Source organism: Engystomops pustulosus, chromosome 5 (genome assembly GCF_040894005.1).
Source record: "Engystomops pustulosus chromosome 5, aEngPut4.maternal, whole genome shotgun sequence".
Lineage (NCBI taxonomy): Eukaryota > Metazoa > Chordata > Amphibia > Anura > Leptodactylidae > Engystomops > Engystomops pustulosus.
The window spans coordinates 15689227-15714760 of record NC_092415.1 but is presented as its reverse complement, the minus strand read 5'-3'; the positions used below and the strand labels follow the sequence as shown (position 1 = coordinate 15714760).

The window sequence follows — 25534 nt, the reverse complement described above, 5'->3', positions numbered from 1 at the left end:
CACCCCGAGTGTTGGTTGCCATGTCAGCTACCTTCTGGAAGGCGTCCAGGAACGCTGCGGCTGCTACCACGGTGGTCCTAGAGAAAGGATCATGGTATTACATTACAGTCTAGAACAGACAATTATTCCTATTACAGATCCTTGGAACGTTAGGTGACAACCCGTAAGTGATCATTTAACACCCAACTTTCTCAAAATCTAATGTTTTTATTAATCAATGTATAACAGTTTTTTATTTTGTTCAGCCTAATCCGTCCTTCCGAAACCCAAAGCGAATCCTCTCACATCAATGGGCGCGGATAAGCCGAAGCTTCTAATGGATGATGCTTGTGCAAGGCTTTCATGGAGATTCTAGATAACAATATGTCTAATTAAATGACAATGGTTTCCACTCTACGGGAGGACACAGCGGGAGGCGATTCCAATGAATTTACAAGATGGAGCTGAGCCGACAGGAAAGAAATGGAGGTCACAGCGAGTCTATTCATTTATATTGTGCTCGGGGGTTGTGCATGGACTCAAAGGTGATTCTTTATGGGAAGGCAGGAGCCAAAAATATGTGCAAGGACATTCAGTGATTGTCCACTATAGACAAGTACACGGACATCAGGTGATCGCACACTATAGACAAGTACACGGACATCATGTGATCACACACTATAGACAAGTACACGGACATCAGGTGATCACACACTATAGACAAGTACACGGACATCAGGTGATCACACACTATAGACAAGTACACGGACATCAGGTGATCGCACACTATAGACAAGTACACGGACATCAGGTGATCACACACTATAGACAAGTACACGGACATCATGTGATCACACACTATAGACAAGTACACGGACATCATGTGATCACACACTATATACAAGTACACGGACATCAAGTGATCACACACTATATACAAGTACACGGACATCATGTGATCACACACTATAGACAAGTACACGGACATCAGGTGATCACACACTATATACAAGTACACGGACATCAGGTGATCACACACTATAGACAAGTACACAGGCATCATGTGATCGCACACTATAGACAAGTACACGGACATCATGTGATCACACACTATATACAAGTACACGGACATCATGTGATCGCACACTATATACAAGTACACGGACATCAGGTGATCACACACTATATACAAGTACACGGACATCAGGTGATCACACACTATAGACAAGTACACGGACATCATGTGATCGCACACTATAGACAAGTACACGGACATCAGGTGATCGCACACTATAGACAAGTACACGGACATCATGTGATCACACACTATAGACAAGTACACGGACATCAGGTGATCACACACTATATACAAGTACACGGACATCATGTGATCGCACACTATAGACAAGTACACGGACATCATGTGATCACACACTATATACAAGTACACGGACATCAGGTGATCACACACTATAGACAAGTACACGGACATCATGTGATCGCACACTATAGACAAGTACACGGACATCATGTGATCGCACACTATAGACAAGTACACGGACATCAGGTGATCACACACTATAGACAAGTACACGGACATCATGTGATCACACACTATATACAAGTACACGGACATCAAGTGATCACACACTATATACAAGTACACGGACATCATGTGATCACACACTATAGACAAGTACACGGACATCAGGTGATCACACACTATATACAAGTACACGGACATCAGGTGATCACACACTATAGACAAGTACACAGGCATCATGTGATCGCACACTATAGACAAGTACACGGACATCATGTGATCACACACTATATACAAGTACACGGACATCATGTGATCGCACACTATAGACAAGTACACGGACATCATGTGATCACACACTATATACAAGTACACGGACATCAGGTGATCACACACTATAGACAAGTACACGGACATCAGGTGATCACACACTATAGACAAGTACACGGACATCAGGTGATCACACACTATAGACAAGTACACGGACATCAGGTGATCACACACTATAGACAAGTACACGGACATCATGTGATCACACACTATAGACAAGTACACGGACATCATGTGATCACACACTATATACAAGTACACGGACATCAAGTGATCACACACTATATACAAGTACACGGACATCATGTGATCACACACTATAGACAAGTACACGGACATCAGGTGATCACACACTATATACAAGTACACGGACATCAGGTGATCACACACTATAGACAAGTACACAAACATCAGGTGATTGCACACTATAGACAAGTACACAAACATCAGGTGATCGCACACTATAGACAAGTACACGGACATCATGTGATCGCACACTATAGACAAGTACACAGACATCATGTGATCGCACACTATAGACAAGTACACAGGCATCATGTGATCGCAAACTATAGACAAGTACACAGGCATCATGTGATCGCACACTATAGACAAGTACACGGACATCATGTGATCTCACACTATAGACAAGTACACGGACATCATGTGATCACACACTATATACAAGTACACGGACATCAGGTGATCACACACTATAGACAAGTACACGGACATCATGTGATCGCACACTATAGACAAGTACACGGACATCATGTGATCGCACACTATAGACAAGTACACGGACATCATGTGATCTCACACTATAGACAAGTACACGGACATCATGTGATCGCACACTATAGACAAGTACACAGACATCATGTGATCGCACACTATAGACAAGTACACAGACATCATGTGATCGCAAACTATAGACAAGTACACAGACATCATGTGATCGCACACTATAGACAAGTACACAGACATCAGGTGATCACACACTATAGACAAGTACACGGACATCATGTGATCGCACACTATAGACAAGTACACGGACATCATGTGATCGCACACTATAGACAGGTACACAGACATCATGTGATCACACACTATAGACAAGTACACGGACATCATGTGATCACACACTATATACAAGTACACAGACATCATGTGATCACACACTATAGACAGGTACACAGACATCATGTGATCACACACTATAGACAGGTACACAGACATCATGTGATCACACACTATAGACAGGTACACAGACATCATGTGATCACACACTATAGACAGGTACACAGACATCACACATTTGTCCCTGTGGGGTTTGGCCGCCATATTGCTTTCTCCTAGAACCTGCGGCTCTGGATATTAACATATGGACCACAATGAGGACATTGAACAAGGACTATTCTTAGGACCATCTGCAGCAGTCACTGTATTAGGTTGACCTGCAGTCCTATGTAAATTTAAAAATCTGTGATTTCATGATGAATCCTAAACCTAGCCACGTTATAAAGGGGTGTATGAGTCTCTGTAATATATTGGTAGTCATCAGCTATGAGTAAGGAGATACTTGTCCAAAATGCATAGGCATGTATACTTCTATGTTTTTAATGAATTGAATAAATTACGGATATTTTATAGGATCAGGACTGCAGAGATCCATTTTGTTCATATAGATAGACACAGTCAGCACTGCTACATATGTGTATACACTTCCGTAATGGAAAGGGAAGCAACCAATCAGGTTGTAGCTTTCATTGAAAATAGGGATAGTGAGAAATATATGCAGGAACCTGATTGGTTGTGTTGGACAAAGAGAAAGATATATAGGTTATGGCCAAGTTTCTATGTAGATTGATATAAAGCAGTAATTCTCTGTAGTAGCCGGTGGCTGCAGTTATACACAAGGGCTTTATCAGGGGACATTGAGGTATTTTTCCTTTGCTCTTTCTCGGTCGGCGCTAGCGGCTCTGGTGTTACTATGGCGACAGATCGGACAATCCTTTGTGGAGTGGATGGAGTTGCTGTGCAGAGGATTGCGCAGAGAAGACGTCAGCTGCCCCCTCCCCCCTGTCAGCGACCCAGTTTCAGAAAGCAGAGGCCAGCACTTTCATTGACAAATTGTCACGTCTCCCGGAGCTCAATCTAACGCTGGTCACCTCCCGTCCATCACAGATGCCGCGGGTCTCATAGCCGAGGCATAGAATGGGTCTTATAGGAGAAGAAAGTACAATGTATCGGGGGGATCTATGTAATATTTACATGTCATATATGCAAAATTCATCTATCTATAAAATACAATAATAAATTAAAATCACTTTGTTAATATTTCTCAATAGTATCAAACACTTATAGGGCCACAAAGCAATGATCATAGGTTTATTGATATGAAAATCAAGTATCAAAGGTAGAAATGATCAATAAAACCTCACACCATTATCTCTATATCCAAACATAGATAAAATCTATACATTATGGGTGTACACCACAAAAAAAGAGGTTTTTTTTTATTAGGATCACTCACCTGAGCTGCGACTGCAGTTTTCCAGCTTTGTTAATAAAATCTTCCCAAACTGGGTAACTTCCCTGAAAAAAAAACAACCAATAAAAATCTAATTACATTATATACTGTGCAGTCATTATATACAAATCGGCATACATTTGCTTTACTAATTTTTGGAGCCGTTTTGAGTCATTTCAAGTACGGTAGTTTTTTTCCATTATAAACTTTAAGGGGTGAATATTAAACATGGATTTAGATGTTAATGGATAAGGAAAGATCATGTAACTTATAACCGTACGGACATATTATAATACAGATTTAGATGTGGACGGATAAGAGTGCGGCACAAACTATATCTTTACTCATCATCTACTCCAGAGATTTTAAAAAAATCTTAAATTTCAGCAACAATCGTGAAGCGAAAATTAGCAGCCAATACAATGCAATTAATTTAAGATTTAAAAAAAAAAAAAAAAATCTACCATCAGAATCAAGCATAATAAACCAGGGGCATTACACATAGATCCAGGCACCGTGACTGTGATATCTTCTTATATTTGTTATCCATGGCCTCCTTCCTTCTAAAATCAACTTTTAAAATCATGTTATTGTGCCAGAAGGGCTCCTGGGGAATGTTACTTCACAGGATGTTACACTGTCCCTCTCTCCCTACTGCACAGTTTAATAGCCTTTGAAGCTACAATACGGATGGGCTCTTCTGGCTCCTTAGCATAATTCTAAAAGTTGATATTAGAAGGAAGGAGGCCACGGATATTGTTTCATATGACTGTCTGTACGCTGTAGTGTACTATTATATTTGTATATGTCCCCTATGATTTGTAAAGTTACGGAATTTGATGGCTCTATATAAATAAAGATTATTATTATTATGGATAACAAATATAAGAAGATTATTACAGTCATGGTTCTTGGATCTATGAAAAGGGTCCCCGATTTATTATGATGGATTTTCATGGTAGATTTCCTTTAAGACAATCATGGCTGTTTGTTTTTCAAAAACATCCCAATTGTTGTTCCAAGGGTTGAGCTACAATGCAAAAGATAACCAGTGTCACCATTTCTAAATACCATATATACTCGAGTATAAGCCTAGTTTTTCAGCACAAAAAAAATGTGCTGAAAAACCCTAACTCTGCTTTCTGGCGCTCCCCGGCATCCGTCGCGTCTCCGACATCGGGTCCTGGTTCGTCACAGGGTTACTGACATCAGCCACATCGACACACACTAGGATGTCAGCTTGCGGCTGACGTCATGGTACCTGTGATGGACCGGGAGGGGCTGGCAGCCTATATACACGAGGGGGCAGGCAGGCAGCCTATATACACGAGGGGGCAGGCAGGCAGCCTATATACACGAGGGGGCAGGCAGGCAGCCTATATACACGAGGGGGCAGGCAGGCAGCCTATATACACGAGGGGGCAGGCAGGCAGCCTATATACTCCAGGGGGCAGGCAGGCAGCCTATATACACGAGGGGGCAGGCAGGCAGCCTATATACTCCAGGGGGCAGGCAGGCAGCCTATATACTCCAGGGGGCAGGCAGGCAGGCTATATACTTGATGGGGCTGGCAGGCTATATACCTGATGGGGTTGGCAGGCTATATACTTTATGGGGCTGGCAGGCTATATACTACAGGGGGCTGTGACCAATGCATTTCCCACCCTCGGCTTATACTTGAGTCAATAGGTTTTTCCAATTTTTTGGAAAATTTTTTGTCAAAATTAGGGGCCTCGGCTTATATTAGGGTCGGCTTATACCCGAGTATTTACGGTACATTTTTTTTTTTTAACCCAGTACATCTCCTTTCCCTTTCGGATTTAACCCTATGAACCAATGCAGAGAACGGCAAGGACTTGGAAATACATGACTGGAGGAAACCTCCCTCAACAAAAATAAGAGCAGAGCACCAGCTATTAGCTAAGAGTCCTTCAAAACCGCACCAAATATAATGTATACAGGACTAAACAGAAGTGAAGACACAAAAGAAGTCGGATAAGTCCATTACATCTTGATGATTGGAACCCTACTGAAATCCATTATTCCTACAAATCTTCCCGAACAACATGGTCCCTGTTTGGCGATACCCGACAGCTGTGAAATGGGATAGTCTGGCATCAAGCTGCTCAGTTTCCGAGACTTGTACATTCACCATTGTAAGGAGTCATTTCATATAAGCAATTTTAGGTTTATTGTTTCCTTTAAAATGGAGGCATTGGCAGACAAGTCCCAAAGAGTGGAAGAGCTGGGAACCAGTTAGTGATAGGGGGGACTCATCAGTCTCCACAAACGTTCCCTCTCTTTGGCCTTTTAAAGGAAATATAATCCACCTCATCATGGGAGTAATTCACGTCGCCTCTTTGTGAAGCCTTAGGCTTCTTTCATTACGGAGGAAAAAAAATTACCAGGATTAATTCAAAGGTCGGAGCAAACCTCTCTCCGCGATAACAGATTTTTCTGTGAAGCCGGGACAATGGCGGCTTTTTGTCTAACAGCAACCGGTTGTCCCTGAATGACAGTTCTCTCCTGGATCATACGTTTCACCCTGACATTTTCACAAAGATAAACTAAACTCTCGAATGAAAAAAAACAAAACAAAACAGAACATCTGAGCCACCAAAAGAAATTTTTTATGCAAGTTGCGAAACTTTTGTTGCCAAAGTTACCACCTGGAATGGAGAGATTGTGTTACTTCAAGACCCTGCTGGCACCTGGCTTTGGAAGAGCTTTCTAGCCTGGAACTTCTCTCTATGGTTCCATAACCTCAGGTCCAAGTTGGTGGTTTAAAGGATATCTACGATCAGGATTATGGATAATAAACCAAGTATACTTACATGTGGTGTGTGCCCCCTTTGTCAGGATCTGCTCTTCTTTAAGCTTTTTATGCTTTTGTTTTTTTACGAAAAAAGGCTTCAAAATGAGCCCGAGGGGCTTCACGCTCCATAAAAGTTAATGGAGCATGGAGTCCCTCAGGATCATTTGCATAGTTTTTAAAGCATATTTTCTTAAAGGGCAGCAGGGTGGCTTAGTGGTTAGCATTACAGCCTTGTAGCGCTGGGGACCTGGGTTCAAGTCCTACGGTCACCATCTGGAAAGAGTTTGTATGTTCTCTCCATGCTTGGATGGGTTTCCTCCGGGTCCTCTGGTTTCCCCCCACACTCCAAAACAAACTGGTAGGTTGATTACATTATGAGCCCCATTGGGGACAGGGACCGATTTGGCAAACTCTGTGCAGCGCTGCAGAATCTGTGTGCGCTATATAAATAATGGAATTAATATTATTAAAAATCGAGGGCATAAGAATTTAAAAGAAGAGCAGATCCTTATAAAGGGGGCATACACCAGCATGTTCGTGTATTTGGTTTATAATCCATGATCCTGATGGTAGATTTCCTTTACAGTAATCTCTTTGTACTTTGGTGGCTCCCTGTATGATCACACAAGAATTTGTATTTAAGGACCAGTTTGTGGAAAACTGGTGCGTAGGTGCTTCAACACTGATCACAGAGCAGGTAAGTTTATTGAAAATTGATTGATCAGAATTTAGAATAATCAAGGTTCTTGATGAACCCAATAAAAATTTACATATTTCATATTTTCGAGTCCAAGGGTAAGAGATCCCAGATCCTCCTGGTGCATGAATAGATAAACTCATAATAAATGCCCAAAACCTATTTTTTTTATATTTGCATGAAACTTATCAATAATCTACCTATTTTGGTCTTCTAGTAGATACCTTGGGGGCCAATGCATGGTCACTTCCAAAAAGTAGATCTATGGTGTCTATGTCTACATAGAGAAAGACCAAGAGCGATTACGTTATGTCTCTGCTCCTACTTAAAAATATCTAATATCATCTACCAGATAGGTTCTTCAGGTTTGTACTTAAGTTGAGTTTCTATGTAATTCGGAACTGGTATATTTTATAATTGTAACTCCAGAAGAGTTTTTATTTAGTCCCAGTGACAATTGGATTTTCAAAATTTGTTACAGTAACGTCCAGAGATGTCACCAGAGGTCACAGGGGGCAAAGAGGTCCGTCTGTATCTAGGGGTCGTCTGTAAGTCGGGTGTCCTCAAGTAGGGGACCGCATGCATTTAAAATAGGCAACAAGCATAACCAGTAAATATGACAAATGTAGAATAGCAGATAAGTGTTGAGGGTCATTTACAGACTTAAATAAAACAAAGAAAATATTTACTATGACATTTTACGCTGGGAGAGAAACACACCCTAGCTGGTGGCAACAAACCCAGCGTGTCCAAGGTGTGACTGAATCGCACAGAAGCGCTCTGGTCCAGAAATCACAGCTAAAAAAAAAAAATCACAAAATGATATTTTTAGCTCATTTTGGATGTGACGCATGAAATGCAGTGAAGCCAAGCATGGAAAAAATTGTGTCGCATTTATGAACCTGTTAGACCACTTAAAAAACTCCTTCAAATTTTAAGTGAATGGTTAAAAAAGTTCAAAAAGTTAAAACGCCAAAAACAATAGTCTAAAGGTTTGTAGGGTCTGTCTGGTACTGAGGGAGAATGGTAAACACCAGACAAGACCCATGGACAGTTCATGGGGAAAAAATTGTGGAAATGAAATCCTCAGGTCCTTATGTCACCTAAACTCTGCTGCTAGTGACAAATCATCTCTAATCAACCGAATTTTTAATATCTACAATGTCCATGATGTTGAAGGAAGTGAGAGGATAGATCTTCTGACACAATATTCAGACATGCGATAAGAGGGAGTAAGATGGTTCCCATATTGGTGGCAGTTTAGGTGGCCATATACATAAGTATAAAACTGATGGGGACATCTTCAAACAGAACAACTGTTAGGTAAGATATAGGTAAGCTATAGTCACGGAAGGACGGTTCATTCAATGGTCGTTCATCAATCGTAAACCAACTTCTAACCACTTCAAAGACACATCCAAGAAGGAGAATTCGGATTTAGTTCTCCGTCACCGGTGATCGCTCAACACTGAAGGACCCTAACTCCATCCTCATCACTTATCTGTAACTGTAGGTTTCCAAAAACTTAGATGACCACTATTGCATTGAAAATCTTTAAAGATGGTCTTCTTAGAGAAGATGGACAAGATCTACAAAACATAGGATGGAACGGAAAACCTGGTTTGGATTAAAAAAAAAAATTAGTCTTATCAAAGATATAACTTTACAAGATTCTCCAATAAACAATATTCCAAACTATGGAGGGCTTTAGGGCTTTGGAAACCAGCGTTACAATGTTTTGAGGAACGCTCAATGCAACTTAAAGGTAGAAAGACACCCGTGTAAAAATTCCACTGGTAATGTAGACTCTGGTGATCTGGACTAAGCGTTGGGGCAGGACATTTTCTGCAAGATCCAGTCACTGACAGAAATAACTAACAACTGATCATTATTCCACCAGAATATAATTTAAGTGGTCCATGATCCAAAAGTTAAAGGGGTTAGCCAGGATTTCGTAATGATGGTCTTTACTCCATATAGGCCATCAATAGTTGGGTTATGGTGGCAACAGAGTTGAAACAACCTATGACAAAAAAAAAAAACAAAAACCTTTCAGATTGTTACCTCTCTTGAAAACAGATAGACACAGAGCTGGAAGTATTTAGCTCCAAGTCCCTGAATCGGTGATGCACTTTGGGTTGGCTTACATTCTCAGGAAATATTTCTGCATATCAGGATTCCTCACACCGCAACCATCTTATAGGAAATCTACCATCAGACTCCATCCTGATAAACCAGGGACATTACTCATAGATCCAGGCACCGGGACTGTGGTATCTTCTTATATTTCTTATCCATGGCCTCTCTCCTTTGAAAAATTTACTTTTAAACTTTTGTTAATGAGCCTGAGGTGCTAGCCTAACCCTCTATGATCTAGCTTTACATGCTGTTACACTGTCCTACCATCTATCCTACTTGTGCAGTGAGCACTTCCTGTTGTAATCTCAGTACTGAGGGAGTAGGGGGAGAGTGAGACAGCGTAACAGTCTGTAAAGCCAAGGAGGGGCTAGAGCAACCCCCTCAGGCTCATTAGCATACCTCCAAAAGTTGATTTTGGAAGGAATGAGGCCATGGATATAACATAGTAGATTACCACAGTCTCGGTGGCTGGATCGATGAGTAAGTGCCCCTGGATATTAGATGGTAGAGAATGTAAGGCCCCTTCCACACTTGCGTTGCAGATCACGTCAGAGTCTGATCAGGGGGCGATCAGGGTTGGGTCAGTGAAAAACGCACATTTTGCATCAGAGTGCAATCAGTTTTCAGTCAGAGTTTGTTTAGTGTCTTAGTTTTTCGTGCGCATTTTCAATGCAATTTCAATGCGTTTTTCAGGCACAGAAAATTCGCGTGAAATGGACTCAGGACTGAGCTTTATCTTTTCTATGGCAATTGATGCGTGAAATACGCATTGCACTTGCGTGTGTCCCAGAGTGCAATGCGTTTTTGATGCGTCTCCATAGACTTGTGTGTGCGTGAAAAAAAGTGCAAGTCTGAAAAGACCCATTGGTTACAATGGGTCAGAGTGCAATGCAAGTTCTGCGCGTCAAAAGCACGCGCAGAAAACGCACGTGAAAAACGCAAGTGTGAAAGGTGCATAAGACTCTCTGGGCTGATTTACGATACTACCCATTCCAGGGAAAGAGAAGTCTTTTGTTTCTGAGATGCCCATGTGATAATTTACTAACCAATGAACTAAGGATATTATTTCTTTATCTTTAACTAACCAAGCCCAGGTCCTGCCCCACTGAAAGTTTCTGTATGAAGCATCTCACATGAAGCATCTCACATCTGCCTAACCTTGCATAACATCAGGTCTCCTCAGAGAGAGATATTATACATACTTCTGGCTTGGTGTGATTTCTTTGAGCTCATTCAGTGGATTTTATTAACAATTAGAGAACCTGAGGTTGTGTAAACAGGGGCAGAACTCGACAGCAGAGGGATGTAAAAAATAGAGGAATGTAACACGCAGAAAGGTCACCAGAGATGAGCAGGTCTGACGTTCCAGTTCTGATTCGGCTACACGACCCGAACATATTGTGAATTGGCTGGCGAACGTCCAATCTGGCAAAAAGACAGCCCTTGCTACTGGACAATGGCTACAATTGCCCAGGGGTGCACCCAAACCACCAAACCCAAGCTGAAAGTCATTACCGCTCATCTCTAGTCACCAGCCATTTTAAAGAAACCTGATCGGGTCACAATGGAGGGCGCTAGGTATGTTGACTCTTCATGTGTGGAGAATCACGTCTCAAAATGTTTGGTGTGTTAGTTACCTGGAACTCGTATGACCTTGAGGTATAGCATTTCATGCTTACAAACCAACTACTAGCCAGAGTTTCCATAATGCATGTGTTCAGAATATCCATATTAAAGGCAGAGCCTGCGAGTAATTATAATGACTGCCTGTCCGTAAACATTTGCTCAATGTGCACCATGCCCTGCTGCACACAATTCTCCGCACAGACGATTTAGCATAGTAAACACGGCAGTCATGGGACAGTGAGGCTCAGGGAGACTCAAATATAACTCATTCCACACCGCACCTTACCCCAATGTTACAGTTATTCAGGATACAATGGACAATGGAAAAAACAAAAGCAGAAAAATTCTCAAAAACAGCTGAGAATTACTACATAATATCCTTCAGGTCTACGCCGCAGCAAAGGAGAGAGACGTCAAGAGCAAATGGGGAAGCTTGACAAATATTTAACTCGACTTGAGAACATGAGCCGATCCCTCCTAACCAGAGAGAGGGGGGAAGGAGACGGCATTAAGAGATTGTAGGTCACATATTTTCATACAATTTACTTTGTTCTTTCTCGTGTATTAACCAGAGACAATTGTATTAATGAATACCATGGAAATAGAGGAACAGTAGTTACAAAAATTATTCAATCACAAGTGATGAGAACGTCAATGGTAAAATACACACTCAAGATTAGATTTTATTGTAAAAACTATACATATTCATTATAATACTGCCCCCTATGTACAAGAATATAACTACTATAATACCGCCCCCTATGTACAAGAATATAACTACTATAATACTGCCCCCTATGTACAAGAATATAACTACTATAATACTGCCCCCTATGTACAAGAATATAACTACTATAATACTGCCCCCTATGTACAAGAATATAACTACTATAATACTGCCCCCTATGTACAAGAATATAACTACTATAATACTGCCCCCTATGTACAAGAATATAACTACTATAATACTGCCCCCTATGTACAAGAATATAACTACTATAATACTGCCCCCTATGTACAAGAATATAACTACTATAATACTGCCCCTATGTACAAGAATATAACTACTATAATACTGCCCCCTATGTACAGGAATATAACTACTATAATACTGCCCCCTATGTACAAGAATATAACTACTATAATACTACCCCCTATGTACAAGAATATAACTACTATAATACTGCCTCCTATGTACAAGAATATAACTACTATAATACTGCCCCCTATGTACAAGAATATAACTACTATAATACTGCCCCCTATGTACAAGAATATAACTACTATAATACTGCCCCCTATGTACAAGAATATAACTACTATAATACTGCTCCCTATGTACAAGAAGATAACTACTATAATACTGCCCCCTATGTACAAGAATATAACTACTATAATACTGCCCCCTATGTACAAGAATATAACTACTATAATACTGCCCCCTATGTACAAGAATATAACTACTATAATACTGCTCCCTATGTACAAGAATATAACTACTATAATACTTCCCCTTATGTACAAGAATATAATTACTATAATACTGCCCCTATGTACAAGAATATAACTACTATAATACTGCCCCCTATGTACAAGAATATAACTGCTATAATACTGCCCCCTATGTACAAGAATATAACTACTATAATACTGCCCCCTATGTACAAGAATATAACTGCTATAATACTGCCCCCTATGTACAAGAATATAACTACTATAATACTGCCCCCTATGTACAAGAATATAACTACTATAATACTGCCCCCTATGTACAAGAATATAACTACTATAATACTGCCCCCTATGTACAAGAATATAACTACTATAATACTGCCCCCTATGTACAAGAATATAACACTATAATACTGCCCCCTATGTACAAGAATATAACTACAATAATTCTCCTACATGTCCCAGCTTGATCAGAAGTTGCAAATAGCCCCATGTGTTTCAAGTCCCAAATATCAATACTCAAATCTATACTCCAGTAGTAGATATAGCACCAGTTCATACTAAGACAGACCAAGCAATAAATAAAGTTACCACATAGTTTGAATGTATTTGTTGTATGACAAAATTCACACCACTTCTCAAACAAGCATTACAGAGACAGCAGTTTGGCAAAGAATAATTACGAAAGTGCAATGTGCAAACACATCCAGATGTGGGGACTAGTGTGTTCGTGTTAAGGCCCGGGCTGCAGACATCTGATTATACTTCGATACCCATAGTCACTATTTACTCTCTGTGCTCAATGTATCACCCTACCTTGTAAGACCCTGGGGCCCATAACTCTAGGTAGATCATGTTCATTTTGATCCATATTCCAGTCAAATTTTCAAAAAAATGTTGGCCAAGTCCTTAGTTTAGAAATAGATTAAGAATAAAATAGAATAAATCTGTAAGGCTTTGGTCCTACCTGCCACCATTCATGGAACTGTCTACTAAGAGACAACCCTTTCCAGTTTGGACGCTTCAGAAGTGGTGCACTTAGGAGCCTTCAGAACATCTCTCCGTTTTTGGTTCATCTCAACTTCTGTGGTGCCATTTGCCACAACATGAGGACAGGTTGAGTATCCATAGAGAGATCTACCACTAGTTGAGAACCCACAGATTATGGTACACAAGAGTCCAAGGAAAGCCAGAGGACCACTTGTTGTCCAGGACATAGCCAGAATCTTGGGTGGTGGGACTTTGGCATAATGGTTATTGTAGGGGATATTGTAGACCACCGACTACGAGAGAGGAAACATTTGTTACAAAAGTCTTTGGTGGCTCTGTTATTTCGTAAGTGAATAATTTCCTAAGGGTTTGGGTTTAGGTAACCACCAACTCTAGTCCTAGGACATGGCGGCCACCAAGGTCTTTGTAAGACACACGCTGTCAGGGAATCTCCCTGACTCAACATGAGGACAGGTTGAGTAATCATAGAGAGATCTACCACTAGTTGAGAACCCACAGATTATGGTACACAAGAGTCCAAGGACAGCCAGAGGACCACTTGTTGTCCAGGACATTGCCAGAATCTTGGGTGGTGGGACTTTGGAGTAATGGTTATTGTAGACCACCAACTACGAGAGAGAGGAAACATTTGTTACAAAATTCTTTGGTGGCTCTGTTATTCCATAAATGAATAATTTCCTAAGGGATCGGGCTTAGGTAACCACCAACTCTAGTCCTAGGACATGGCGGCCACCAAGGTATTTGTAAGACACCGCCTGTCAGTGAATCTCCCTGACTCAGAATAATGTGCAGATCAGCCTCCCCCGGCTCCCTCCCTTTTGGAGTCATAATTAAATCCGTCACAATTAATAGACATGGAGGAGGGGGGGGGGCTAAGTAAACAATCCGGCAGATGTAAGAAAAGGCCTGACGTGACCCCCGTCTTACCCTCCCACTATCAGATTTGTGTTGGCATACGCTCTGCGTGCAGCCCGAGACGAGAGGCTCTTGTTTGCCGGCTGTATTTAATCAGCCCATCTTTTAGGTTTATTATTAAGCCGACAAAAGAAGGAGAAACTTGGAATGAAAACAGAACGGCGTCTGAGCCGCCAATATAATGCCACGCTGGCCCTTTAATAGACGCTATTTGCTTAAATCTATCCAAACCTTTTCAGAGCAGAAGGTAAATATTGTGCAGAGTATCAGGTGATCAGAGGATAAAGCAAACCTGATCGCGGGTTCCAGATATAAGGAAATCTGCAGGGTCAGGAGTGGATTTGGGGGAAATTTGGGTTAGGGGCCACATAATGTCTAAATTAGCTCTGACGCCATTGGGTAACTGGGGTCCTGGGTTTGAAAAAGTCAACACTGAAAACAACATTTACGTTCTCTCTGCGTTTGCGTGGAATGTGGTCTCCATTGTTCTAGAATGTTAGGTTATTAAATATCCCACCAAGTTCTCTAAAGGAAATCTACCATCAAAATCCATCCTGATAAACCAGGGACATTACTCATAGATCCAGGCACCGTAACTGTGGTAATCATCTTATATTTGTTATCCATGGCCTCCTTCCTTCCAAAATTATCTTTACAAATTATGCTAATGAGTCAGAAGGGCCCTGGGGGGTCATTACTAGAGCACCACCTTCAGTAGCTTCACAGGCTGGTACACTGTCTCAACTACCCCTACTGCTCCCTCAGCACTTCCCCCTCTCTCTGCCTGCTGTAAGGTAGGAGGCCATGGATAACAAATATAAGAAGATACTCATAGATCCAGGCACCGTGACTGTGGTTAAGTGCCCCCATGATGGAATTTGATGGTAGGTTTACTTTAAGCAGGCATGTATGTTTTTCCTTTTTGCCCTGCGCTCACCCCTAAATGCCCCAAAGCGGTTTGATCATCTGTCACATGCAACAATTACCATGCATTAACATTGAAAAGGTCAATAATCCGGCTGATTGCTGAACTGCGCTACATAAGAACCTGTCAAAACCTATTACCGCTACAATGTATGAAAATATCACCAAGAATATAAGCAGAAGGGCGCAATAAGGGGACATGAGGGAACTTAAAAATAATTCTTCATTTATATGGCACACACAGATTACGCAGCGCTGCACAGAGTTTGCCAAATCGGTCCCTGTCCCCAATGGGGGTCACAATCTAATCAACCTACCAGTATGTTTTGGAGTGTGGGAGGAAACCGGAGGACCCGGTGGAAACCCACGCTAACACGGAGAGATCATACAAATTCTTTGCATATGTTGACCCTGGGACTTGAACCCAGGTTCCCAGCGCTGCAAGGCTGTAGTGCTAACCACTGAGCCACCTTGAACTTCAACACAAACACAGGGTTAGTTGTTAGGAGCCCATAGAAATATGGGTAATAATACACAACGGGGTCAGAGTGGGGGGGGGAGAGGGGTAAGTTTGGTCCAGATCCAGTTTGTACCTCTCTCTGTAAGGCAACTAGCTGCAGCAGGAGCCCTCCCCCGGGGCTTATGCTGTTATGCAAGACAAGGTGAACAAACTCAGTCCCTCAATATTTTCTGCCGTCTACTTTTTAATTACTTCAAGGGTCAGTATCTAGGAACCCTTATTACAAGGGGATAACACAAAGTAGAAAACTTCTTATTATAGAGATTGAAGCAAACCTGCAATACTGCACAAACACTGTAGACAGGAATCGCACTGTTTTTGGAAACAGGAAAGAGTCTGAAAATCTAAATGTTACCAGCTCAATATTAATGATAATTAAAGTATCTGTTAATTATTATTCAGGAGCCATTTACAAAATAGTCATAGCTGGAGTCAGAGGCAGGGTGGAGTAAGAGAAAAAGTTTAGGTTTTAGTTACCCATGATACAACATGGTACTATATGGGCATATTGCCACTAAGGCCATCTCCAGCATGAGTGTGATTACTCACCTCCGATTGTCATTGCTACCTATAGCAATAGCCACCAAGACAAATAACATGCACAATCCTATAAGTCTAGGAAGAGGGGTAAATGTTAGGCCCCGCAACCCCTATGTGGTTAATGTAGCTGCAACCATAGTACATGTGGGTCACAAAGAATGCCATGGACCGGATATAACAAATATGTGTAGTGTCCATATGTAATGGCAGAGGTGTGTCATACGTCATTCTGTGCAGCGCTACTACTATCTACCTCCTGCTTAGCCAGACACATATAGTAGATATTACAAGACAAAGTCATATAACCACAAGGTTCTAACATTCAGGAGTCTGGGAAAGCCGAGAGATTGCTAAGTATCTATAACTCCAAGCTACCTGCCAGCTACACAAACTAACATAAAGTCTTCTCTTGTGCTGCACTTGTACACTAGAATGCTTGTCTCAGCACATTCATCTACTATCTCTTCTTTCACATAATATGCCACTTTGTTCTCAATCCATAATCACCCTACAAAAATATCTTTATGGCCATACCACTTCTTTCCATCCCTTTAAAAAGGCTTGTCCAGAGGTTAAAAAACATGGCTGCTTTCTTCCAAAAAACAGCGCCACCTCTGATCATAGTTGGTGCCAGTATTGCAGCTCCTCTCTATAGAAATGAAAGCAGCTTAGTTGCAATACCAGACACTGCCCATGGTCAGGAGAGGAGCTGTTTTCGGAAGAAAGCAAGTTTTTTTTTATCAACCTTACGGACACCCCTTTAACTTTAACCTTCATTACATCTACCATATATCCATGGAAGCTTACTGGTGACCGTTCCAGAAATATCTACCCAAATTTTACATTTACTTAGCAAACAAAATCTACACTTCCACTAAGGTCTTGTTCAGTTGATTAAAATTTTCTGCCAGATTTGGATAAAGTTAACGAATAAAGAGGGTGGACACTATGGTATTCCATGATCTTACAAATGAGTGATTACATCCCTGTGAATGAGGTCTCATTGTGTCTCCTCCTTGACCTCCATCAGATTATAAGTTCTTATGGACAGGCTTATTGTATCAGTCGATTGTTTTTTCGATGCTACTCCCATACGTGGGCGTCATAAATCAATATTTGTTCTCATCATTGCGCCAACACCAGGACTACTCATAATATAAACAAGAGAACCCACTAATTCGCGTAAGGAGACGCCTTTTGGAAAGCGTATCAGTCCACGCACATGATAGGATGTTCCATTTCCTAAATTCGTGTAGATATCAAAAATAAAATTTGAGGGAAGGAAAAGCAGAATAATCCAATGTAGGAAAATAAGCCTAAATAAACAAGCAGAGGTCCAAGGGGTCTCCAAACACAAGGGGCTTGGGTTTCAGCAGATCTGTAACAAGGGCACCTTGAAATAACAAGGGCGACCTTTGTGACCCAAAAACAATAACAGTGCCCTTTAATTGTGCCGGGTGCTTTCAGGCAGGACTCAGACCATAGTGCTGTGGTGTCAACTTCAAAGCCCCCATCCGGAGCAGTACACAGCCTCTGTTTATATTGATAGCAGCGCCGCCCCCTACACGCGGAGGAGGGGGGGTATTCTTACATCTTTTATTTACTTATTATTTTAAGACTATAATCCATCATATGTCTGTGCCCCATCCCAAAATCAGACCCATGTATATAATCACACCTTATAAACATGCAGGATTGTGATGGTGATTTTGAGAATAATAGTGCTATATGGATTTTGGTGTCAGTCTGACGCAGCAAAAGCCAGCACATTTATGTAATGTAAAAAAAAAAAAAATAGAATTTTCAATGATAATATTCCGAAACCATAAAAATTACCTTTTCTAACGGAATTTTGTGCTAAAAATTGTTCCCATTCAGACGATGTAAAGCTAAAGAGAGGTCATTGATAGAGGAGCATTAATAATATGCTATGGGAAGTTATAGAAGTTTTTGACGTGGCCGCCCATCCCCTAAAGGGGTGACATTATATAATGACGCCCTTGTCAGCAGAAATGTCCATAAGGTTACACAACAGATGACGTTGTTACACTCCAGACAGACACCTTGTGGTTTTTCCCTCCATTGTATATACACGTGGCCAAAAGCAAATACAGATGGGCGCGCAGATATCAGACGTAAACAGCTCATACAAAGCAAACGTTGCATCAGGGAGACAAAAAACACTTAAAGGAAATCTACCACCAAAATCAAGTATGATAAACCAGGGACACTTACTCATAGATCCAGGCACAGTGACTGTGGGTATCTTCTTATATTTGTTATGCACGGCCTCCTTGCTTCTAAAATCAACTTTTATAATTATGCTAATGAGTCTGGAGGGCTCTGGGAGGTTGTTACCAGAGTCCATCCGTGCTGCAGATTGATAGGCTGTTACACTGTGCAGGAGAACTTCTTACTCTCACTGTGGGAGATTACAGGAGAGAGAGCGAGGGTGGAAGTGCTGAGGGTGCAGGGATAGACAGTGTAACAGTCTGTGATGACAAAGCATGAAGGGCATTTGGTAATTCCCCCAGACTCATAAAGCATAATTATAAAAGTTGATTTTAGAAGGAAGGAGGCCACAGATAAGAAATATAAGAACATTACCACAGTTACGCTGCCTGGAACTAAGAGTAAGTGTCCCTGGTTTATCAGGATAGATTTGCTTTAAAAAAATGTTTTTCACTTTTAAAATTTAAAGGGAAATTTTGCTTTCCACTTTCCAATAACAAAAACAATAAAAATGATCTAAAAAGATTCCAATCCTGAGGTAGATGGTGATTTCCTCTTTGTTTTGGTTTGAATTTAAATTCTGAATCCTGTTTTTACCAGAAATGGGATGTCCAGTTAGAGCTGGAGGTCACACGTTTGACAAGAGGGAGGGGATAAACCGATGTCCGTCTCCCATCAGAATTCCCGTCATAGATATATTATATGTTGTTCTACTTGCTCTCATTATAACCGGACGGGGAACGTCCAAATGTCCTAAATAGTTCAATCCCTTGAAAAACATGTGACAAGCGTTCACCAATAAGAGCTCAAATTAGTTTTTACCCCCCTTCCACTACACAGGAGTGTGTGTGTGTGCGGCGGGGTTCCACCTTTTAGCGCAAGTCGTAAACTTGAGAAGTCGAAGCTGACAAATCTTCAGTATTTTCCCGCTTCTGTGTAATAATGAATATAATTTGAGATCACTTAAATTTTTGTTAACCCCCGCAGTGTTAAGTCACCATCAGCCAAAACGATGTCTTCCACGGCGGCGGTAAGTATGTAAATCAGCGAGCGAAGCGAAGAAAACCACAGCGCTCCGTTTAATGGAGATTATTAGTGCGTTTACATCTGCAGTCCTACGATCTTATAGCAGAGGGAAGACATTAACAACAGCAAGGGGTTATGGGTAATGGCTATGCAAAACAGCCTCCTGGCTACTCGTAACTAAACTGTTACCAGGGAACAGTACATACACTCCTGTAGGTATAGAAAGTATTACTGTACTTCTAGATACAGCTACACCCCGGTCTGGAATCAATGGAGTTGCAATACCACACACAACCTAGGAAAATGTGGGGCGCTGTTCCCTTCTAAACAAAATCACTGCAAAAAAATAAAGATTTGGGGTGGGGGGGGGGGGGGTCTATTTTTCCTGCCAAAGCAAGCAGTTTTTAGGTTTATGACCCCCTTTATTGACGTGGGCACCATATATACTAGTCAAGTCCGATTTTCGGAATGTTGCGTCCACATACAGTGCCCAAATCTTGTTTAAAACGTCTAGTGGATGAGCCATAAAAGTTGTAATTCCATAGACAGTCATCTACTATTACAAGGAGTTGGAAGATCCCTTTAACTGGCCAATATGTTTACAAAGGGTAAAGGCTCACAGATACTTGGCCTCTATATGTCTCCAAAATCACTGCTTGTTCCCCAGAAGGCGATGTTGTGGCATTATTTTTACTAGAGAGTATCTCATTAGTACAGTTTTATATGAATGCACCATATGGCGGCACATACACACACGGCCTCCAGCTCCCCAGTAAAGGGTCATCTCTATTGCGGACATCTGGCCTACTCCTGCTTCTATATGGCCATATACACACAGAGATAACAGAGGATGTCATTAATAATTGACTAATTAAAACCTACACAAAAGTGCAGTGTGTATCCCAAAGCTTCCAGGAAAACACTTAATGGATTCGCTCAGCGACATTACGGGACATATTGTGATAAAATACAAGAAAAAAAACATTTCCGAAAATTGTGTAAAAGCAAAATGGATCTTGTTGCCCGCATCAACCAATCAGCACGCAGCGTTCATATTTCAAAAGCATTATGAGAAATGAAAGCTGTGCTGTGATTGGTTGCTATGGGCAAAAGACATAACTATGTGTTTAGACAATTTTGAGAAATCTCATCCAATGTAGTTCAGAATAAAAGGCCTCAGATACCTCAGATCTTTGTGTCTGTGACTACTAGGACAAAGATCTGAGGTAATTCTCCTCAAAATGTCCATATTTAAAGGGGAATTGCATATATACTCGTATACACACAGAAGAAACCACATACCATGAGATTCTACTCACAGCCCACTTCTACCTTAAAAAAAACACTTAAAATTCTAAAAAAATAAGAAATAAAAAGTGTAAATTATCAGAGGTGATAATCAAGGAATTCACTAATATTTAACGTCACCAGGGAGTTCCAAGCAGATTATTATCCCGTAATCCAATTTTTAGCAGAGTGATGTAAAATCCCTACTAATCCAGGCCCTCACAGAGCACTGGAGACACGGAGACTGGTAAATGAATCTGGAATCACCTCCACAGAAGAAACAGATAGATAGGGATATCAGAAGAGATATATCCAGAAATACAGGATAGGAGTAGTAGTACTGTGCTGTGCCCCTATATACAGGATAGGAGTAGTAGCACTGTGCTGTGCCCCTATATACAGGATAGGAGTAGTAGCACTGTGCTGTGCCCCTATATACAGGATAGGAGTAGTAGCACTGTGCTGTGCCCCTATATACAGGATAGGAGTAGTAGCACTGTGCTGTGCCCCTATATACAGGATAGGAGTAGTAGCACTGTGCTGTGCCCCTATATACAGGATAGGAGTAGTAGCACTGTGCTGTGCCCCTATATACAGGATAGGAGTAGTAGCACTGTGCTGTGCCCCTATATACAGGATAGGAGTAGTAGCACTGTGCTGTGCCCCTATATACAGGATAGGAGTAGTAGCACTGTGCTGTGCCCCTATATACAGGATAGGAGTAGTAGCACTGTGCTGTGCCCCTATATACAGGATAGGAGTAGTAGCACTGTGCTGTGCCCCTATATACAGGATAGGAGTAGTAGCACTGTGCTGTGCCCCTATATACAGGATAGGAGTAGTAGCACTGTGCTGTGCCCCTATATACAGGATAGGAGTAGTAGCACTGTGCTGTGCCCCTATATACAGGATAGGAGTAGTAGCACTGTGCTGTGCCCCTATATACAGGATAGGAGTAGTAGCATTGTGCTGTGCCCCTATATACAGGATAGGAGTAGTAGCACTGTGCTGTGCCCCTATATACAGGATAGGAGTAGTAGCACTGTGCTGTGCCCCTATATACAGGATAGGAGTAGTAGCACTGTGCTGTGCCCCTATATACAGGATAGGAGTAGTAGAACTGTGCTGTGCCCCTATATACAGGATAGGAGTAGTAGCACTGTGCTGTGCCCCTATATACAGGATAGGAGTAGTAGCACTGTGCTGTGCCCATATATACAGGATAGCAGTAGTAGTACTGTGCTGTGCCCATATATACAGGATAGCAGTAGTAGTACTGTGCTGTGCCCATATATACAGGATAGGAGTAGTAGTACTGTGCTGTGCGCATATATACGGGATAGGAATAGTAGTACTGTGCTGTGCCCATGTATACGGGATGGGAGTAGTAGTACTGTGCTGTGCCCATATATACAGGATAGGAGTAGTAGTACTGTGCTGTGCCCATACATACAGGATAGGAGTAGTAGTACTGTGCTGTGCCCATATATACAGGATAGGAGTAGTAGTACTGTGCCCATATATACAGGATAGGAGTAGTAGTACTGTGCTGTGCGCATATATACAGGATAGAAGTAGTAGTACTGTGCTGTGACCATATATACAGGATAGGAGTAGTAGTACTGTGCTGTGACCATATATACAGGATAGGAGTAGTAGTACTGTGCTGTGACCATATATACAGGATAGGAGTAGTAGTACTGAGCAATTCCCATATATACAGTAGTACTGTACTGAAAAATATATGATGCCAGTAGTAATAATGTGTTATGGTTAGGAATATAGCATAGGAGTATTAGTACCGTGCTGTGCTCATATATATATATATATATATATATATATATATATATATATATATATGAGTAGAAGTACTGTAGTGTGCCCATATATACAGGATAGGAGTAGTAGTACTGTGCTGTGTTAATTGCTTCACAGACAAAAAGTGTAAACACAGGTGTGAACAGAGTCTTAGACATAAAACCAGTGTGGCAAACAAAGACAACTGAATGTTTCTAAGAACAACACAACAATTCTGGATATTCCACCGTTGTAATCTGGAGAATGCATAGTTAGTTGACAGGTCCTTAAGTGTGACCTATGGTGGTGCAAGCTGCTGACATCCAAGGAACACTTGTATCATGTGTACAGCGATATACAGACATCCGATATCCGTATACTGGGCAAGAAGGTATAAACTGGGACACACTGCAACAAATATAACCCGAAAATATACTACATATATATACACACATTAATACATACACCCATATATATATAACACTAATTATAATAAATACAGCAGTATACAGACAGATCTTATATCGATACAGTATAGATAACGCCATGTGGCGGGTCCTTTAATAACACTGCTGCAAATTCCTCACACCATAGCAACATGAATTCAGTCCTGCCCCCTATACGTGAAGTCACACAAGGGGGGGCTCGCTGGTTGCGCTGACTGAGGAATGACAAACCGGCTACCAAGTCCATAATAAACAGCGATTGGCGGCAGGTGTCAGCCTCTAACCTGGATACAAGACCAGGGGTTCAGAACTGAATGGGTTAACCACCGAAAACCCAAGGGGATATTATAGTTAAAATTTTACATTATGCCAAATATTTTATCTTAAATGGCGTAAATAATCCCCTAACCCTATGATTAAGGGTGACACCCCCCCCATCCAAGTGCTCCGCAGACCTCCAGTCTTGACACCTGTTTTCTATACTGCCCCCCAGGGAAGAATTTGATCAGCTGTTAGTATGTAGCTTACAGCACAGACACAATGAGACAGCCCCCGCCGTAAACATCGACCCCCCCCCCCCATCCTTTATTGAATATGAATAATGGGATGCCAATGTCCATACCAATGGGACTACTGCTGCCAAGTCTGCGCATAGGAAGCGGCTATCACCCATGATCAGAGGGGATATCATAACCCACCACACACACAAAGATTCCCTCCTGACCAGGCGATCACTGTAACAGGAACGGTCACCCCACAGGGACAGATGAGCTACAAAATTCATGATCTGACTACCAAAACTGCAGAACATTTACATGGGTAAATGATTAAGTTCCTGTCCTATAGGAAATTATCAGCAAGGATAGATGAGACAAGGCTTTATTCCCTGCATAAAGCATGCACAGGGTTAAATCCCCCTACAATGTTCATCCTCTTACCTTCATGTCACTGATGATGGTCTGGAACAGACCTCCCAGGGCACTGCACTCCTTCTCTATTACAGCCTCCATTTTCAGGATAGGATCAATCCAGAGAGTAATAGAGAGCAAGGCAAATCCAGCAGGGTCAGCAGCAGCAATCCGGGACCCCCTTCAGATCACAATCAGATCCCCCCTGGCTGATAAGATTCTCCTATTTGCAATCCTTGTATTCACAGGAGAAGATGAGGCAAAGGAAGGGATGGGCTATGCAAACCCCCCAGCTAGAAAGCCCTCTGTAGGCAGCTCACAGGCTCAGGATCACCCCCCAGTGCAGGATCCATTGCAGGACATAGTACAGAGATCCAGGAGATCCAGGGGATTACTCAGGGACTGGATGAGAGCGGAGGGAGCTGGGATCTGTGCAAGAGACCTGCAGCTGCAACACAAAACCTTCTCTGTCAAGCTATGCACTGCCTGGCTCTTCCCCTTCCGTCTGGATAATGGGACCCGCACCGCCGCCCCCTGCTGGACGTCCCGACTAACTGCACCCTACGGCGCATACACTCTGCTACATGGAGGTTATAATGTATCACCTGCGGGATTCACATGCGGGGACGTCCATTGGATTTATTGGATTGTATTATAATATATTTTAGGAGGTCATATAAAATTATTGTAATGTATAATATTGTATTTAATATCCTTTATCCTTACCTGGGAAAGCTGGATGATGAACAAGTGTTTTCCGGATTCCTGAAAGGAAGCCCCAGTAATAAATATTGGGTTAGATGGGGGTGTCTAA

The 25534-nt window shown here is 41.7% G+C and overlaps 1 protein-coding gene across 4 annotated transcripts in view; it reads right to left on the bottom strand.

Moving 5' to 3' along the window:
• The window catches only part of MTSS1 (MTSS I-BAR domain containing 1), a 112346-nt gene extending 87125 nt beyond the window's left edge, over positions 1 to 25221 (bottom strand). For 3 of the 4 annotated variants that reach the window (XM_072151211.1, XM_072151213.1, XM_072151212.1), the window contains exons 1-3: positions 24751 to 25221; positions 4389 to 4450; positions 4 to 77 (exon numbers count right to left, since the gene is read on the bottom strand). In XM_072151211.1, the coding sequence (XP_072007312.1) occupies positions 4 to 77; positions 4389 to 4450; positions 24751 to 24822 (208 nt within the window). In that variant the 5' untranslated portion in view covers positions 24823 to 25221. The remainder of the gene's footprint in view (positions 1 to 3; positions 78 to 4388; positions 4451 to 24750) is intronic. The other variant, XM_072151214.1, reaches the window with a different exon arrangement.
• Positions 25222 to 25534: the final 313 nt, after the last annotated feature.